The sequence below is a fragment of the Armigeres subalbatus genome, unplaced genomic scaffold, assembly GCF_024139115.2.
Source record: "Armigeres subalbatus isolate Guangzhou_Male unplaced genomic scaffold, GZ_Asu_2 Contig1342, whole genome shotgun sequence".
Lineage (NCBI taxonomy): Eukaryota > Metazoa > Arthropoda > Insecta > Diptera > Culicidae > Armigeres > Armigeres subalbatus.
In genome coordinates this window covers 1-15000 of record NW_026942113.1, presented here as the reverse complement: position 1 = coordinate 15000, position 15000 = coordinate 1, and the positions used below count along the sequence as shown (strand labels likewise).

General features: G+C 41.2%; 1 protein-coding gene across 1 annotated transcript; it reads right to left on the bottom strand.

Moving 5' to 3' along the window:
• Positions 1–22: 22 nt before the first annotated feature.
• Positions 23–14769, bottom strand: LOC134202669 (activating transcription factor 7-interacting protein 1-like). Its single transcript, XM_062677693.1, has 4 exons — positions 14462–14769; positions 10217–13826; positions 9307–9860; positions 23–709 (listed from the first exon to the last, which is right to left on the bottom strand). The coding sequence occupies exons 1-4, from the start codon at positions 14712–14714 to the stop codon at positions 264–266; spliced, it is 4863 nt and encodes a 1620-aa protein (XP_062533677.1). The 5' UTR covers positions 14715–14769; the 3' UTR covers positions 23–263.
• Positions 14770–15000: the final 231 nt, after the last annotated feature.

Here is a 15000-nt window from a genome sequence, read left to right as displayed (position 1 = left end):
CTCTCAAAAACAAAAATTCGAATTAAAACTTTCTGTAGATGTGATTAGTATTCAATTGTATTATTTTTGTTGCATTATTTCCTTTTTTCAAGGGAATAGAACTACATCGAGATTGATACACGTTTGCCTAATTTATGTTTCTATTACAGCTAAACGAATTTGTTTGTGTTTCTTATCTCTCTAAAATTTTCGTTTAAATATTATAAAACTATCACTATGGTTTAACTAAAAGAAAAACTTGTGCTTGACGGACATTAAATAGTTTAAGCCTTCGCCGGTGTGGACTCGTTCCAGGTTCGCGGGGGGCTAAACTGTCCAACCCGCTGATGCTCGTCGACGGCCCTCACGGCGAAGTGATACCGTTGTCCCTCCTGGAACTGGGTCAGCGTAACCGCCATCGGCAGAAGCATGGCCTTCACATCACCAACGTGCCTCCACATGTCCATCGCTGGCGGAGCGTTCGTCTCTTGGTAGGCGTAGATCTGGTAGCTGACGATGGTCGCATGTGCATCCGACAGGTCGTCCATAGTCCACGAAATGACGATGCCCGTTTCGATGTTGTTGATGCGGATAGATGGCCGCGGTGGGGTCTGCTTCCAGGAGGGATTCAACAGTTGAGTGCCTGGTTGCGGCAGTGGGGCAGGATGGGTGAAGGTAACGGCAACTGGCTGCCGAAGGGGGGCTCGGGCGATCATGCCACGAGGGGCTCCTGTGAATTGAATAAAAATAAGAGGTAAACGTCATTTTATGAGGTGCCTATTATGATAACTCCAACGAGGATACGATTCGTTTTTCATTTCAGTTGATGTATTCTATTGTTTGAAATTCTAAAAAGTTTATCGCGACACTGTTATAACTAATTACTTGCGCGTCCATCAGCAAGACCATGCTAAAGAAGGGCTTGTCTGGGAATAAGGTGTCATGATTAAAATATACATTTCGCGAAAAAAAAAAGTTTTAAAAAGGTTTCGCAATTTGGGAGGCCCGTACATTAAATTTAAAAATTAAAACCCTTACTTTTAACCTATTTACTCACAACAAGTTGTAAAGGACGAGGAATCCTGTTCTATAGTTTTTTGTTTGAAATGGCCATATCGCAATATGTGCTTCAAAGTTATGGCCAAAAAACTCATTCATTTAACATTTAGCATTCATCCATAATCTATTTACTACACCTCTTCATATTTTGACCTTTGACTACGGTGCACTCGAAGGTAAAAGCATACAGACGTATAATGGTGCAATGAACCAAATTTGGAAGTTGTTTGTTTTAAGCATCAAATATCATCGAAAACCAATTCTTCATTGTTCGAATAACTTTTTCGAAGAAATCCTAGCGTTTAAATTTATGACAAATTTTCACCTGATTTTTAAGAATTTGACGGTAAATCGCACATAGGCAATTATATTACTCAAATGTCCAGGAAAAATAGAGATAATAATATAATAAATTATCAAATATTAAAATTCAAGAATTTTGTAGATGAAACAGTTATTTTATGCACTTAAAAGCTTGGAAATCACTTTAACATGGTAAAAACGGAATTCTTCATCAGCAACTGAATGTGTGTACCCGCCAGACATTCTAAATACTCACTCCTTCTGAATATTTTTACCCAGTAACATACCGACAGGGTATCCGGATACTCACGTTCTTGGCATGACCATAACTTCAGTTTTCAACCAATTTGGACGATTCTATTTGCTATGGATTTAGAAATACGTATCTATCCGATAAATGCCACATAGAACCGATACGGATTACCTGGTAACCGGAATTCCGGATTTGCTGGACTATGTCTCAAAAATTAATAATTCGATGTTAGAGAAACCAAATGATGATTTCTTGTATCCTGAGTTACCAGTTTCGCAGAAAAATCTGAGATTATAACTTCACAACGTATTGGGACCATCTGATAATTTGACCACAAACTCATTTAGAAGAAAACCTGTCAATATGGGTATCAAATGGGCCCTCCTTAGCCGTGCGGTAAGACGCGCGGCTACAAAGCAAGACCATGCTGAGGGTGGCTGGGTTCGATTCCCGGTGCCGGTCTAGACAATTTTCGGATTGGAAATTGTCTCGACTTCCCTGGGCATAAAAGTATCATCGTGTTAGCCTCATTGATATACAAATGCAAAAATGGTAGCTTGGTCTAGAAACCTCGCAGTTAATAACTGTGGAAGTGCTTAATCAACACTAAGCTGCGAGGCGGCTCTGTCCCAGTGTGGGGATGTAATGCCAATAAAAAGAAGAAGAAGAATAAGATGGGTATCAAAATTCTGGCGCGTAGAGCATCATCTGGCGAGGATGGACCTCACACATACGCTGTTTGCGTACGCCGCTCGAAGAGGACTATGCTACCGATGTTCAGGGTGAAGACGCAGCTGCAGCAGAGGTACGGAAGGCTAAATTGAAAAAGCGAATTGAAGATGACGTGGAAGCTTTGGAGTTAGTTTGTGAAGCAAGAGAAAGAATAAAAACAAAAGAGGAAAGTGCATGCGATGATGGCTGGAAATCCGAATAAGTCGAAGAAGGTGAAGTTTGTCGTTGACTCTGGTGCAACAGATCATATGGTCAACGATGAATCGCTGTTAGATGATGTTACACCATTGGAACAAGCTATCACCATAACCACGGCGAAATCTGGTGAAACTCTTCGGGCTACGAAGAAAGGAAAGATGAGATTACGGTCAGTTGTTGGAAAATGTGAAATAAAAGATTTGAAATTGTTCAATGTTCAATGTTCAATGTTCAATGGAAGAGAATTTACTTTTGGTTAGAAAAGCAAGTACAATGGGTAAAAGGGTTACTTTTAAGAATAAAGAGGTCATCTATGAGTTCAATAATGAAGTGATTGCCGTCGGAAATTTCATAGATGTGTTGTTCTACTTGGAACTTATTTGGGAAGAAAAGTTCGGTGAAGATTCAGCAACAAGCGCGTACACGAGCAAGCGCGTGAGTCCTAAAATTTGGCATGAAAGGCTTGGGCATTTCAGCTATTCAGGGATGGAGAAGCTTATCAGGAAAAATATGGTTGAGGGAATTAATCTTGATCCTGAAGACTTTTATGATAAAGCCATATGTGATGGGTGTTTGGCTGGGAAACAGCAAACTCAGAAGTTCAGAAATATGGAATTGCCTAGATCTAAGAGACCTTTGGAAATAGTGCATTCTGATGTATGCGGCAGCATGGAACAAGAAACATATGATGGCTATCGTTACTTCGTAACATTCACTGACGATTTCACTCACTTTGTGGTTGCTTACCTAATAAAACACAAGTCTGAAGTATTTGAAAAATTGAAAGTATACGAAGCAATGGCATCGGCATAAGGGCAAAAAGTGTCAATGTTGCGTTGTGATAATGGCGGAGAATATTCGAGTAATGAATTGCTCAAATTCTGCAACGAAAATGGCATTCAGATTAAATACACAGTGCCATATACACGTCAGCAGAATGGTGTAAGCGAAAGGTTAAATAGAACCTTAAAGGAAAAAGTTAGCCCTTTTATACGCGAGTGGACTATCGAAGGAAATGTGGGGCAAGGCATTACATGCTGCTACTTATGTAACGGATCGTTCACCTACAAGTGCACTTGCAGAAGAAAAATCTCCGTATGAAATGTGGTTCAAAAAGCAGCCAAAAATCGATCATTTGAAAATATTTGGGTGCAAAGCTTTCAAACAAATTCCTAAAGAAAGACGTCGAAAGTTAGAACCTAAAACAAAATCATTAGTTTTTGTAGTATATGCAGATAATGGTTTCAGGTTATGGAACACTGAAACAAGGTCAATTGAAATAGCAAGAAATGTTATCTTTGACGAAAATATGATGGTTAATGTTAGCAGGCCAAACTTAAGGCCTAGAACATCATAGCAATCTATGTTACATTGACACTAAAAATAAAAAGGATTATTGTTTTCACCTCAGTCCAATCAATACGTTATTTGTCCAGATCTCTGACTGTCCCATACATTACAGTTTTGGCGACGAGGATTACGGAAATTCAAAAAATTTCAATTTCAAGATGAATTCAGAGTTTCAAAAATTGCTTCTGGATATTTTTCAGAATCAACAACGGATTCTCGATAAACTGATGGAAAATCAATCATCCGCTGGTCAAAACAATGGAAGTTCATCAATCCATGTTTTCGACCCAGTGGAACAACAATCAGGAGTTTATTATCAAGTCTCTGTCCAGTAGAATCACAGAGTTCATGTACGATCCTGAGAACGGCGTAACATTTGAAGCGTGGTTCTTAAGGTATGAAGACTTGTTCCATGAAAATGCAAAAAACCTGGATGAAGCCGCAAAAGTTGAACTTTTGCTTCGGAACATTGGTACGGTGGCACATCAAAAGTACATTAGCTATATTGTATTCCGAAGAAGCCCAAAGATCAAAATTTCGATCAAACCGTATCAATTCTGAAGACCATTTTCGGACGACAGATTTCAGTGTTCAACGCAAGATATCAGTGTCTACAGCTGTCAAAGAACTCCATTGATGATTTTTACACTTACGCAGGAATCGTTAATCAAAAATGTGAAGAATTCAAGCTTAACGAAGTGACGCCAGATCAGTTCAAATGCCTTATGGACGTGTGCGGCCTCAAATCACACCGGGATGCAGACATTCGCACCACTTTCCTGTCCAGACTAGAAAGCTATAAGCCTGATGTTGATAAGACGGTACATAGGTTAGCAGATGAATGCCAGCGACTGATCAATCTAAAACGCGACACAGCAATGGTAGAGAAGCATAGCAGCACGAAGCAAGCAGTATGTGCCAAAACTCGTACAAATCCATCAAGATTCACTTCCAGCGATGAACCTAATGACGTTCCGAGATCACCATGTTGTAGATGTGAAGAAATGCACTATCCGAAGCACTGTTTCTTTGTCAATCATGAATGCCACACGTGTAAGAAGATTGGTCATAAAGAGGGTTATTGCGCATGGTTTGCGAAGGCGATCAAAAAACAGAAAGATAAACGATTCAAGCAAAAGTTCCAAGCACAGGGAGTGTTCACTGTCAATCAAGTAGAACTATCGGATAGACGGAAGTATGTCACAGTGGAGATCAACGGAGCACTAATTAAACTTCAGCTCGTCTGTGCTTCAGACATCACCACCATTCCTGAAGATGTTTACGTTCAACTAGGTTCACCTGTAGCAAAAGTACCATCCATTGATGCAGTTAATGCTAGTGGCGAAGAGGTTGAACTTATTCGTGAATTAGAGTGCAGCGTTTCTTCAAATGGAACGGTAAAAAACCCAGATTAATCCACCTAGCAGTGATGATGCCTTTCTCGTGCATTATAAAATATATTGAAAGAATCAAATTAGAAAGGTCAAAAAAGCTCTTTAGGAGAATAGATCACATTTTTTCGATCATTTAGCATGTTTTTACATTAGTTAAAATGTATTTCCACCATTTTCGGAAAAAAAAATTTTTTTTCGTTTAGAATTTTTTTTTTTCCAAGGGGGGACCCTTGGGAAAAAACAATGATTTTTCAATAATTCCGAAATGCAATGTCCGATCGAGCCAATTTTCAATAGCAAACAATGGGACCGCATTCTCCGTCGAATGCAACTTGTTGTGAGTAAATCGGATAATGCTAAGTTCCAAAAAGTGTGTCTACAAAATTTGTACACATACACACATACACACACACACATACATACATACACACATACAGACATCACCTCAATTCGTCGAGCTGAGTCGATCGGTATATGAAAATCGGCCCTCCGGGCCTCCTATCAAAATTTTGTTTTTGAAGCAATATTATAGCCTTTACGTACACTTAGTGTACGAGAAAGGCAAAAAGGAAGATGTTTTGTGATAACAGTACCAGAATTGTCTCTTTTTGGGATTGAATGGATTGAAATGTTCAAGCTAGGGACGTTCCAATAAATGCTGTACAACTACAAAAATTTCCTCGGACGGAGGGTCTTATTCAAGAGCTTCAACAAAAATATTACGCAATTTTTAGAGATGAACTTGGACTTTGCAAAAAGAAAAAGGTATCGTTCACAGTCAAACCTGGTATCAAACTGGTTCCGTCTGAAACGACCAGTTCCTTATGCATCTGCAAGCAAGATTGAAGTAGAATTTGATCGTCTTCAAAAACTCGGAATTATCATACCTGTGTCGTATTCAGAGTGGGCTGCTCCGATAGTAGCTGTGACAAAACCAAATGGACGTGTCAGAATATGTGCCGAATAATCAACAGGATTAAATTCTGCATTGAAGCCACGTCAGCATCCGTTACCGTTAGGTAGACCTCAAGACATCTTTGCCAAGCTGTTCAACAAGAAGGCGTTCAGTCAAATTGACCTATCAGACGCCTATTTACAAAGATTGATCAAGATTCACGAAAGTTGTTCACAATCAATACTCACAAGGGACTTTTTGAATTTACACGACTTTCTCCTGGTTTCAAGACAGCTCCAGGTGCTTTTCAAGAAATTGTAGACAACATGATCGCTGGTTTGAACAGAGTGTGGCTGTTTAGATGATATCATCGTGGCAAGAGATTCAGTGGAAGAACACATGATTCATTTAGAGCGTCTATTTGCACGTATTCGCGAATATGGTTTTACTCTCAAGATTGAGAAAAGCAATTTCTTCATGAGTGAAATTAAGTATCTGGGGTTAATCGTTGATTCTCAAGGTATACGTCCAGATCCAGAGAAGGTTCGAGCCATTAGTGAGATGCCGGCACCGCATGATGTCACTACCTTACGATCATTTTTGGGTGCGGTGAATTATTATAGCAAATTTGTGCGTGGTATGCATAAATTACGTGAACCGATGTGCATTTTTGAAGAAAGACGTCAGGTGGTACTGGTCTCCGGCTTGTCAACAATCTTTCAACCAATTCAAACGGATTTTGCAGTCAAACTTGTTACTCACACATTATGACCCAAGGCTCGAGATTATTGTTGTCGCTGATGCTTCCATGAGTGGAGTTAGAGCGGTTCTGCTACATCGTTTTCCAGACGGCACAATTGAGCCGGTTTGTCCCGTTTCCAGAACCATGACTCAAGCAGAGAAAGGATACAGTCAAGGCGAGAAAGAAGCATTGGCGCTAATTTTTGCCGTTACCAAATTTCATCGAATGTTGTTTGGACGTCCATTTACATTGCAGACAGATCATAAGCCTTTGGTTTCCATTTTCGGATCGAAGAAAGGAATTCCGGTTCACACCGCTAATCGGCTACAACGATGGGCGCTAACTATATTGTTGTAAAATTTCAAAATCGAATTCAAATCAACGGAAAGTTTCGGATACGCCGACTTTCTATCAAGACTCATAAATCAGCATGCTAAACCTGAAGAGGAATATGGTATCGCAAGTGTTCAAATGGAGACCAGCATTATAGAATAATTCATACCAAATCACTTTCATCGCTTCCAATCACACACGAAATGGTTGTAGCTGTTACTAAGGAAGATAAACACTTCTGACTGTACTTCAACAAATCAAAACTGGATCCCGGAAAAATATATTAAGCTCTTTTAGTGGAATGTTTTAAACCGTCTAAGACGAATTAAGTACTGTCCATTTAATTCCACCAGGTAATTTTCGTAATCTTTGCAGATACGTATTTCGACCACAACTGTGTGGTCGTCTTCAGTGTCTTGTACTTGACTCGACTTTCTCGAGTCGAGTCAAGTACAAGACACTGAAGACGACCACACAGTTGTGGTCGAAATACGTATCTGCAAAGATTACGAAAATTACCTGGTGGAATTAAATGGACAGTACTTAATTCGTCTTAGACGGTTCAAAACTGGATGGTCAATAACCAATATGGCACCTGATGTGAAACCATATCGTGCACGACAAGAATCGTTATACAGTTCAGGGGATTGTGTTATGTTATCGGTTAGAGTGGTCATTCCAGATGTTCTTCGTACACCAGTTCTAAAGCAGTTACATGCTGGACATCCTGGGATGGAGCGAATGAAAGCTATAGCACGCAGCTACGTATTTTGGTCAAACAGCGATGCGGATATTGAAGATTACGTTCGTCGATGCTCCCGTTGTGCAGCAGTAGCCAAGTCTCCCACAAAGACAACACTTTCATCTTGGCCAATTCCTACAGCCATGGTCTCGTATCCATGTGGACTATACCGGGCCATACAAGGTCAATTTTTTTCTGGTTATTGTCGACGCTCACCCCAAGTGGCCAGGAATATATTGCACGAACTCCATGACATCATCCGTCACTATAAACAAGCTTTTAGAAACCATAGCAAGGTTTGGATTACCAGATGTTATCGTGACTGACAACGGGACACAGTTTGAATAGAAAATATTAAAATTCCACCATTTCATCCTCAGTCGAACGGACAAGCCAAGCGGTTCGTCGATACATTGAAAAGGGCTCAGACCCGACCGCATTGCGTAGGCACGAGCACGCAACTCTGGTTCAGTTCAATCAAAGTTAAGTGCCTATTTCCGGGGATTAAACCACCCGACATATGAGTTTTCACAACATTGTAAATTAATGTCCAAGTCGGGTGGTTTAATCCCCGGAAATAGGCAATTAACTTTGATTGAACCAGACCCGAATGGTTTTCCGTATATGTTGCAAAGTTGGGTAAGACGGTTGTAAAAAATTGTCATAGCTGTAAATAGTGGTTTTAAGTTCAATTGAATTTTATTGCCCATCTAACCCAACCCTACACTACCCTTTTCAATGACTCGTCTAAAACTCAGTGAACAGAAACAGAGAGTAAGAGAGTCTCCCGCACGACCGATAGCCGATGGTCAACCAGAGCAGCTGTAGGAAGAGTGGACAGCAAAAATTGTAAATAAATCAGTAGCAAATAATACGTTGAAGCACAAACAACTACGGTCGGTCGTTTCTTTGGTCCCTAGATGACACAAAATTATTACAAGTGTTCAGCTAAAAGTCCCACTTTAACTTTGCGTGTACTGGATTTAGTGCATTTGGTGGAAAACTTTGCATTGCGGTGAACTTTCGGGGCTAATTAAATTAGCGAAGCAAGTCCTTCGAGTGACGGCACGCGAGTATCGTGAACAACGGTATAATACGTATGATAACTTTTTTTTCTATTCTATAAAGAGCATCTTTGACCTTTCTAATAAGAACATATTTTATAATGCACAAGAAAGGCATCATCACTGCTAGGTGGATTAATGTTGTTTTTTTTTTCTACAAATTCGCAGAATTTTGAACCGCAGTACTAACTTTGTGATATTTTTTTCCGAAAGTTTCATATGGATACTTAAAAAGATACCTTAAAATAAAAATAGAACATACCTATTTGCCCGTTGATCATTCGCGCTCGGTAAGTCTGTTGCCGAGGGAATCCGTTGATCGCGTTAGCTGCTCGCTGCATCATTACTGGCCGCTGCATTGTCCCGTTGACCATGCCAGCGGGTCGCTGTTGTAGCGTTGGCCTCGTCATCATTCGTTGCTGATTAATGACAACCAGGGGCGGCAATCCCGCCTGCCTTTGGCCATACTGCGGTTGTTGGTGATGCTGCTGTTGCTGCCCGTTCAGAATTGTGATGGGAGGCTTGGGGACCACCGTTGCTGTAGGTTGTGGTGCTGCCGCGACAGGTGGCGGTCTTGGCACGTCGTCATCGTCGGTGAGATCTATCATCGAGTTGTCTACAGCAGGAGCTGGGCTAACTGTGGGTGCGGTTCTCGCATTGCTGTTCGCAACCATTGCGGGTGTTTGCCTATTCACGGCTTGCATGCTGGTGGTTGTGGATTTTGTTTGAGGTGTGATAACCTTCTTCATCACCAATTGCGGTCCTCGACTGACGGGCGTGCCAACAGTAGACGATACAGGTTCGGGTGTACGTGTACTGGAAAAAGCATAAGTTAAATATAATTCATTAAACATACATTCATTAGGTGATGAACTTACTTTAAGATGAAGAATCAAAATAATAAAAAAAAATAATGGTATTTAGTTAAATAATATTTCGTAATAAATCATTGTTGCTAATTTATGGTGTCTGGGATTAAACAAAAGAAATAAATAAAAGAATGTATGAACTAAAGAAAATAAAAAGAGAAAGAATACAAAAACCTAAAATTAGTAAATAAAATGGAAAACTAAAACAAAAAAGTTTTATGAAAACAATAATGATTTGTTTGTGAACAAAACGAAAAATTTAGTACATATAGGAAATAATCAAAACATACAAAAAATACATACAGTGGTGATCCCTGCGGTGACTGCGCCAGAGGGCTCTGTCCTCCGCTATTGCTGGTTTGCACTTCTTGGATCTGCTGCCGCATGAGCTGTTCCTGCATTTGCCGAGTTTGCTGCTGCTGCTGCACTTGTTGAGTGATGGAAAGGGGTGGCCTCATGGGAGTGAATTTCTGCAGGGGTTTCTTCCTTGACAAAGGCGGCGTTGCGCTGGCAGTTGCGGGAGAGGTTTGAGCCGGCTGCATGTTGGTCTGTGCTTGCGATGAAGGGTGACTTTGACCTTGAACCGGAGTAGATTTGTTCAGCGGGGAGCTTATTGGAGTACCGATTGACTTGTTGGCTATGGATGTTGGCAACTGTCGGGATACGACGGCTGATTGTTGAGCTGGTTTCTGGGTCACAGGGGTGGAAGCATTCGAATTCACTCGATTTCGCCGCACTTGAACGTTGTTCTGCGGGGTGTTTTTATTGGGTGAACCACCAGGCGGAGTAGCTGCCGGTGATCGGCTGACAGCGTTCTTCGGACTGCTTGGGACAGGTGTCGCATTACCAGCAGGACGATTTCCAGCCAAAAATCTTGGTTGAGAAACTTGCAGACCTACAGCTCTAGTAATCTTCACCGGAGTTATGAAGTGCTGATTTTTCTTTTCTAAATCCTTGACCACACGTTCGTGAACCATTTCAAGATCACGAAACTGTTTGTTCAAATCGTGCACCTTCTGGCGATAGCCTTGAAGAAGAGTGTCTTGAGCATCCAACTGCGTCCGCATTTCAGCTAGTGCCGATTTGAAGGCGATACCCTCCACAATCTTTTGTAGCACAAAGTCTTCTAAATTTGAACGGTTCATCTTCTCTAAAGGCTTTTTGAATTTTTCCAAGAAGTCCAACCGAACCGACTTCTTTTCCTTTGGTGCCACTGGTTCAGGATCCAGGGTCACCTTGATCGGTTCTATCAACTCAAGGGCGGATTTCTTTTCTTCTTTCTTCTCAGCAGGCGCTTCAGTTTCGGTTTCTTTCTGCTGCTCATCAGGCTTAGTTTCTTCTTTCTTGTCCTTCTCTTCGATGGACAGTCGAATCTTTTTGGCAGTCTCTGAATTTTCCTTCTGCTCGGCATCTTCGTCCGGGCATGGCCGCTTCTCAGCTTTTTTCTCCGATTTGTCTTCTTCTTTTTTAGTATCGGCAACGTCATCATCATCGTCGTCAATAACCAACACTTCATCACTAGCTTTTTGCGTAGGTTTCTTTTCCTTCTCCCCTGCTTCCTCGATTGGCTTTGGCTCGGATACTGTTGATGTTTCCTTTTCCTTAACCACTTCAGATTCCTTCATCTCCGCATCATCATCTTTTTTGCCGTCATCTTTCTCTGCCGTAGTTGATTCCTTCGGAAGTTCGGTGGCTTGTGCTTCCTTGTTTTCTGGATCATCTTTCTTTTCCGATGTTTTCTCTTCACTGACAAGCTTCTTTTCAGCTGCATCCGATTCAACGTTCTCTTTAGCAGCCGTTTCTGATTCTTTCTCTACAGCAGTGGATGCATCTTGCGAAATATCCATTTTTTCTTCTTCTTCTTTCTCTGAAGAAACGTTAACTTCCTTACTTTTTGCTTTGTTAGTTTCCTCGTCCGTCACTTCGGAAGTTACTTTAGCCACAACATCTTCTGTTTTGTTTTCATCCTTTTCAGCTGACTCCTTATCTTGATTTTCTTTGGCAGCTTCATTTTTGCCTTCAGATTTTTTCTCGTTTTCTTCTTCCGGCTCAGTTGATGCTTTTATAGGTGCTTTTTCTTCTGTTACAGGATCTACTTTTTTAATTTTCTCTTCAACAACCTTTTCCTCTGTTTTCTCTCCCTCTTTCGACTCCTCATCTTTCTTCTCTCCCTCCACATCTGGTTCGTCCTGGACATCCCTCACATCAACCGAGCACTTCCGCTTCGATGGTGGTTCTCCATCATCCACTTCCGGCTCTTCGACTTGGGCGTCTTCGCCCCTCGCTTCGTCCTGATCGTCTACATTTCTGCTACTCTCATCCTCATCTGCTCCCATGTAATCCGATCCTTCATAATCGTCATCCTCCTCCCCATCCTCGTTTTGCTTCGTACTTCCCGACTCGCTGCTGTTGTCGTCCAAGTCCTCATCCGCCTGTTCATCATCCGCATCCATCCTGTCTGGTTCTTCCATCATTTCCAGCAGATCTTCTTCGTCAGCAGCTTGCAAGGCTTGTTTACAAGCTTCCTTCTTCTGATCCACTTCACCCTCATCTGCATCGGTTTCCTTGCTGTCCTTCTTTTCTTCTGTTTCTTCTTCGGTTTCCGGCTTGTTACCATCATTCTCCTTGTCCACTTGATCCTTCTTTTCCTCACCACTTTCTTTCTGCTCTTCGTTTTTCGGTGATTCAACGGGATTTTTAGTTTTATCCAATGAGGCATCTGACACTTCTACCTCCACTGCGCCACCCGACTCCTCTGATGTTTTTTCAACAAGTTTCTTATCCTCACTTTTTAATGTTTCATCGTGTTCATCCTCCTCAACTTCTGAGCTCTCGGGGATCTCTACTTCAACAAGCTCACTAGATTCTACGGCTGCTTCCTCATCCGATTTCTCGGAAGCTGGCTCAACAGTTATATCGCTTTCTGCTCCATCCTTCTGTTCCTCGTCGGCAACCGAAGTAGCACTGTCGAACTTAATTAAATCTGATAATTCAGGACTAGGAGAACGTGCAGCTTGTTGCTGGTCTGCGCAGCTGTCGTCTGGAAATTTGATCAAATCCGACAACTCAGGAATAGGATCGTTCTCTTTTGCTGTTTCAGTAGTAGATTTTCTCTCTGAAGAATCTGGGAACTTAATCAGATCGCTTATGTCCGGTGAGTCAGGGGCTATGTCATCCAGTTGACTGGGTGGAGGTGGTGGAGCCATAATTGCCTGATCCTCTGCACTATCTTCCGGTTTCTCAGCAGACTCTTCTTCAAATGTTTTCAAACTATCCGCAGCTGAGGTGACCAACTTTGACTCATCGCTTACTTCCGCAGAGTCATCAACCGTCATATCGCCAATGTCGACAGCTGCGGTGTTCAATATGCTCAATCCGCTTTCGTCGATCGTCACGCTTCCGTCTGTTATTTCAACAGTCGTAGCTTCGGCGCTCACCACGATGCTATCTTCAATTTGAATGGCCGAGCTTTGAGTAGATTCACCTTCCTCCATTTCCACATCGTCTCCCAGCAAGAGGTTCTCATCCACGTCCAAATCATCATCCAAATCATGATGGTCCTCTTCCTGCAGGAGAATGCTTTCGCTCTCTTCGTCGATGTCTGCCAAGCCCTTCGTCTCGCTTCCGGTATCAGCGGTGAGATCTTCTTCCACTCCAATAGATGTCTCATCTTCCATCATGCTCGTTAAACCGTCAGCGTCATCGGTCACGATTTGATTTGACGATTGACCAGAGGAGGGCGCTGGAGTGTCGGAACTTTCTTCGCTTTGTTCTAACCGGTCTGGATCTACTCCTGCATCTGCGTCGGTTCGCTCTGAGTCTTTGTTCAGTTGGATAATATCTTCGATCAATGTGTCAGAGAGATTTTGCACTACTTCATCCGCTGGTGCTTCCGAGGATGTTGGTTGTGCATCTGAGGAAGAAAGAAACATTTGATAGCACCGTTTTATGTGTATTAAATCTGAGGAAGTAATTATAGTTTAGCAAATATTCTAAGCTATAGTTTTCTTTTTCTACCATAAGACGGTGTCTGATCAAAACTAAACTAGAAGCATGAATTCGTTAGTAGTTTCCACTTTAAAAAAAATCCCTTAAGCGGCATAACATGTTGAAGTTTTTCAAAGCATTAATTTAACGTAAAACGTTGTAAATTATCGAACAATTCAAGGTGGTTATGGACCAAACAGTGTTATGCGACTTAACGAATCTTGTTCGAGACCCATAAAGACACGGTTTAGGGGAGCAACGCAAAATACAAAAGCATTGAAAACTCGAAACATTAACTGTGGATATTTAACAGACAACAGGGAATTTACTATATTTTGTTTTTTTTTACAATTTAGTTAGTAGCAATAGTAGTTTCCAGCACTTTAGTAATAGTAGTAATACCTAGTTGAGATTGGAAAATAAAATTTTAGCAAAGGGCGACAATGTGTTTGGGGGGAGATCATTCTACTTTTTCAACAGTTTACCTTTCCGACGTTCTACGATACCCTCAGACCCATGGTTGATACTAACACTAAAATCTGAATCATTTCGAACTCTTACCTTCATCATCACCTTCGTCCAGTTCGGTGTACATCAATCGTTCCATTGTATCCTCATTTTCTAAGCCTTTGGCTTCATTGCTCTCTTCATCTGTTGCTAGAACAGCGCCTTTAGTAATTTTCTCCATAACCACATCCTGCTTTTGATGATCCGCACCATTTTGCTGCACGGACTCGGTACTGCCGTTATCCCCATTAGTCGGGCTCATCTTTGACAATCCGTTCTCCGTGATAGGTTGGTCAATTTCCATCATCCTTTCTAGCTAATAACTCTCTAATCGGTTTTGCTGAAGTACTTTTAATTCATTTCTGCAATGAGAAAAAGTGAATAAAATTAAAATTTAATATTATTGAATGTCCGTACACCAATGATCTTGAACTGTGAACTTTGGTTCATTTTTGAGGTTATGTACCTTAATATAATAAATTAATATTCATTAGAACAATAATAGTCTAAAAATGTTAGCACACCTACTTAAATAAAATAGAATTACATTAAAATGTTTTAATTTATACAACCTTTCGGAAGTTATCCAAAGT